Below are 4,913 nucleotides of genomic sequence, written 5' to 3' on the forward strand. Positions count from 1 at the left end.
AACTTACATATACTCGAGAAAGAATACTAGAACCATTTTACCACTGATTCGGAAAGAGATCTATGCTGACTTTATTTTCCTAATTTATGAATATTGTACGAATTTTTTATGTTTGTTCATGCAAAACATAGAATTACACAGAATATGGGACTTGGCTATACAGTGTAAAAGAATATACATTTTCATAGGATTTTGAACTTTGAAATCTTTTAAATCCAATGGAATTCTGGTCTAATAATCTACTGGTTAATATTTGAAGAGTGGTTTTCAAATGCTAATTCAAATTACAATTAATTGTAGTAGTTTTGTTAACATTTTGCTGTATGTTGTACATTATTTATTTAGAGGCATTTCACTTATTTTGTGTTTATAATAGAATTAGTTGAACTATCAAATGCGATTGTGCAAGGAACGGAGTCTGGCTGCTTCACTCTCATTGTAGGCATAAAAATTGACCTCGGTAAGGAAGCCCTGAATCCAATATGGACCATGATAGAGTATAGGCTATATTTGTATTTTTGAGATGATGTATGCGACTGGCGAGTGTTGTAGATTTACTATGTCCATCGTATCTAAAATAGCGAATGTCTTCGGACAAAAGTAGTTTAGCATTGTGATTCAAGAATGGCGTGTTGCGTAGAAGGAATTATACTAAGTATTAGGAAGGATGAAGCAAGGTATTCTATTTTAATCCGTTATAATCCACTTTCTTTGAACCTTGTGGTAAATTAGTATCTGAAGTGATACCACGTTTTGCGTGTTTATTCTTTCTTTGTAATACACACGCACACACAGACACTCACAGACACGCACACGCGCACACATCTATCTATCTATCTGCAATGGATAAATATCACTTACCAACAAAATCATTCTTGTTACATAAGTTTCCGGTGCAACAAGCAACACAAGAGGTGCCATTTGTCCTCCATTTGTTGCATGTAAATGTATTGTTTCTCTCAGCTTCAACGCATGTTCTGTATGTGCTGCAGGATCTTTCAAACTTCAGTGACACACCTTTCATTGATATCATATATCTGCACACGGGCTGTAGTAATAAATATGAAAGCCATATACTACTACCACAACTTTTACTACAACTACTACTGCTAACATCAACAGCAGCAGCAACAACAACAACAACAGTGAGAACAGCAACAACATCAACAGCAGCAGCAGCAGCAGCAGTAGCAGCAACAGCATCGTATTGAAAGTTAACTACGTTAGTAATCTACAAAATTTAGATATTTACCAATTATAAATGATGCATTATAACTTTTTACAATGTCCAACAACATTCAAATACCACACGTAAATACTGCCATCGGGTATGCAAACCGTATCAACAACAAAACCCAAAAAAATAATTAAAAAAGGCATTAGCCATCATTAAGAATGACAATCTAAATAAAGCGACCAGACTTAATTCTCTATGTCTCGCATATATAACAGAAAATGCATCATTGGACACGAGTGGGGTATGTTTCTGTTCTGCATGCATATTTTATAGCAACACTCACAAAATGATAATACAATATACCCGTATTAAGTTCGGAGAGAAAATAGCCCAGATCTCGATGTATCACTGAACCTCAAGAAATGTCTTAACTTACTAAGACTATTTCTCAAACGAAAATGTATCAGAGATTGAGTATGCCAATTAAAAGGAAGGCTACATAACGTAAACTCAAGTATCACAAAACACCAAACAACAATAAAAGCACTGAGAAGGTGCGATGCAAAGCGGTTCTGTGAAGATGCTGTTAAATTTGATCACTGAGAAGGAACAGCTGTGCATTGCAGCGATCTATCCTATGGAAACAGGTCTAAACCTGGCCACTTACAGGATGAGTTCCATACATCGATGGTTGGCTGGTTCTAATTGATCAGGGCCTCAAGAAAGCCAGCTTTGTTTTCATCCTTTTCTATGGTACTTTATTTAAGGTTGCGTTTGTCATGGGTGGATGCTTAGGATCGCTCACGTTTGCACTTCCCTATCGAGATCACCCACTAGTTCCAACCTTTTCGCTAATATCTTGGCCAAAATCTTAAACCATGTGTTTAACACAGTCATTGGAGAAAAATTGCGTCCCCTATGAAGGCGTCCATTCTCAGCAGCGTTACTAATCTTCAGCTCACAGCACTACGAGTTCTACTGTTCTGATATCAGTTGTGGTAAATATCTGTCAAGAGGTTGCTAAATAAATCTGTCATGAATTTGTAAAATCGGAAGGCAGATCATTGAAACCCAGTTACTTGCGTTTTGGACAAGTGCTCATGGCCTCCATTATTTCAGCTGTCATCGGCTACATATTTCGTCTGCAAAGAGCTGTGGTAGTCCGATGAGGTAGGTGCTGAAGTCCACTACCACCCTGAATATATCTGCTCAGAAACCAGCAGCTCACACCCTTCCCCATCTAACAAAGACCAGGTCGTAGTTTTGCTGTCACGTTGTACCTCTTCTCCACAAGGTCATCGGACAACTTTTACTTTCGTGTTTAAGCGCAGTTGCCATTGCTCTGACAATATATCCGCTTTCTTTTTCATTGAAGAAATGATAAAGGGCCATTATCACTACTAGCACGTCCCCCGAAATGTTTTGCAACAATCACATCTCCTAGGCTGGTCATTAATTCCCCCTCCATTCCATTTCTCTCTATCATCGGCTCTGTGATAAACGCTGTCGATTCTGGTCTAATAACTTCTTTAATTAACTAATAACTTCTAATAACTCCTTTAATGGCACACCATCAGCGCTTGCTGTTGATTACCCGCATCAACTGCATCCTAAGCAATTCACTAATCTGGCCCTTGTAAATCTTCGTGAGTTACTAGGCACGCGTTCAACTTCCAGTAACTTGGGCTCCTGTCGTTGGGTCCATTTTAAATCGATCGAGCAGATCGGTAATTTCTGGTCTGTGTAACCGACTGCTTTGAACTGTGGACATCCTACACTACCCTATCTATTGACCTAACAATCGAGATGTTCCATTCTGGTTGCCCCATGTCCACACAGGCATATCAGGTAGGAAGATGTCAGACAGGTGGAAACTTCCGACCGGAATTTCGAGATTTTTATACCGCTTTCTTTGTATTTGTCTCACACAGTCCCATCGTACATCTAAAATAGAGTTCCAAATCCCCCTAGTAAAGATCGAAAGTCCTTAGCAAAGCTTCAAAGTGTCAGGTGAAACCATTCCGCTGTCCATCTTGAGGAATAGGAAGTTACTAACCTGAAAACACTACATTCGTTGCATAAAGTTGGTGCTTTCAGATGTCACTGCAGCATCCAAAACCACAGTACTACTGCCTAGTTCTCGCAGTAGTGTGCGTAGTTCGATATCTATGGATTTCCATAATACCACTGACAAACTATCGCTCGAAAGCAAGCAGTCCGCGAGTAAAGATATTTCATAATTAACGAAAATATTTGCGAGTGTATGCGCTTCAGAGATATTGGTTTCGCTAATGGCTTCTACATATAAACCTAGCGACCTGAGGTCATTCGGGAAGTGACCTTGTTTCTAAGCTGACTTCAGGCTATGTACATCCAACATTCTGCTCTGAATAAAGTTACGTTTAACGAGGAAAGAATAGACAACACATCACTTATAAAGCCATAGATTCGATTAGATGACACAAAGTGTCCTTGAATAAGGCACTTCACTTCATGATGCTATAGTCTACTCAACTGAAAATGAGTAGCAGCCTGGTATTAGGTATCTCTCTCTCCATTCAGTTGTCACATCCTTGATGCTCCACTGACTCAATGATGAGAAAGCTGAGAGCGACATTTTTAGCGGAAGTATGGTACGAACTATAAGCGAAAGTGTGGTACAAGATGCCGGATCATACAGACTTGTGAGTGACGTTATGGACATATTATAGCGCAAAGGAAGAAAGAAACATTTCAGTTTACCTCTATGTTTGAACAGCTTGTCACTTCTGAATCATTGCACATCATCCCCGAACACGTTTGACACTGCAAGTTTCGTTGAAATAACGAGTAATCTACAGAACATAAGAAAACAATAACAATTAGGAGCTAAATAGTGTAATGTATAACAATAAGAAGAAATATTTATTTTGCGATGTAACGTAAATGTATATGTGTTAGTTTTGGAATTAATGCATATTAGATATATACAATCTATTATTAATGAAAACTATAAATACATTTCATTTTCATCGGAAAATTTCTGTTATGTCACAAATTCAAGTAAAAAACAAGTTGTTGTTTTCCCTTTAAATTCTGCCCTCACAAAAGATGTGAAAATTATGGAACAACTCGACTGAAAAGTAGTAATTCTTAAGCGGTGATTACGCCATGCTGTACAATTACCTCCCTAATAAAACATGAGAATGTAATCGAAATTATGTTGCAACGTACAAAAATATCATTGACCTAATGCGGTAGTCAAATCCCGGTATATGTCATTAGGACAGAAAGGAAAGTACAACACAGTTTGATTATGCAATTAATAATAATAATTATTTTTGTTACGGAGAGTGGCGTAACAAAATATCTTAGAAACAAATTCTGATGGTTCCTTTTATATTCTACATTCATTTCTATGGTGACGACATATGTCCTAGTGGTTGGGGTGTTGCGATCGCGAGGTGGTGGTTTTAATTCTTAGACCGAGTGGTGCGGTGTTTTCTTTAGCAGAACACTTTATCTCGGGTTGCTCTGCGATCACTTCGACACCCTATTTTTGGTACACCGTGTACCTCTCCAGGCAACGTCAATTTGACGGAGAAAGTGAGGTTGTGTACAGCACAAACGTGTGATCATTAGAAACAAATTATTCGGGCAGCTTTTCAATAAGAAACTGCACAACCATCTTTTTCGAGTTACGAGAGACTACCATCATTTCCCTCTCTCTCTCTCTCTCTCTCTCTCTCTCTCTCTC

General features: G+C 38.3%; 1 protein-coding gene across 1 annotated transcript in view; it reads right to left on the minus strand.

The window, feature by feature from the left end:
* Window positions 1–4,913, minus strand: part of LOC106878117 (uncharacterized) — a 61,713-nt gene that overhangs the window by 21,768 nt on the left and 35,032 nt on the right. The window contains exons 7-8 of the mRNA XM_052977766.1: window positions 3,920–4,011; window positions 862–1,048 (exon numbers count right to left, since the gene is read on the minus strand). Coding sequence (XP_052833726.1) covers window positions 862–1,048; window positions 3,920–4,011 — 279 coding nt within the window. The remainder of the gene's footprint in view (window positions 1–861; window positions 1,049–3,919; window positions 4,012–4,913) is intronic.

Source organism: Octopus bimaculoides, chromosome 28 (genome assembly GCF_001194135.2).
Source record: "Octopus bimaculoides isolate UCB-OBI-ISO-001 chromosome 28, ASM119413v2, whole genome shotgun sequence".
In the NCBI taxonomy this organism is placed as follows: domain Eukaryota; kingdom Metazoa; phylum Mollusca; class Cephalopoda; order Octopoda; family Octopodidae; genus Octopus; species Octopus bimaculoides.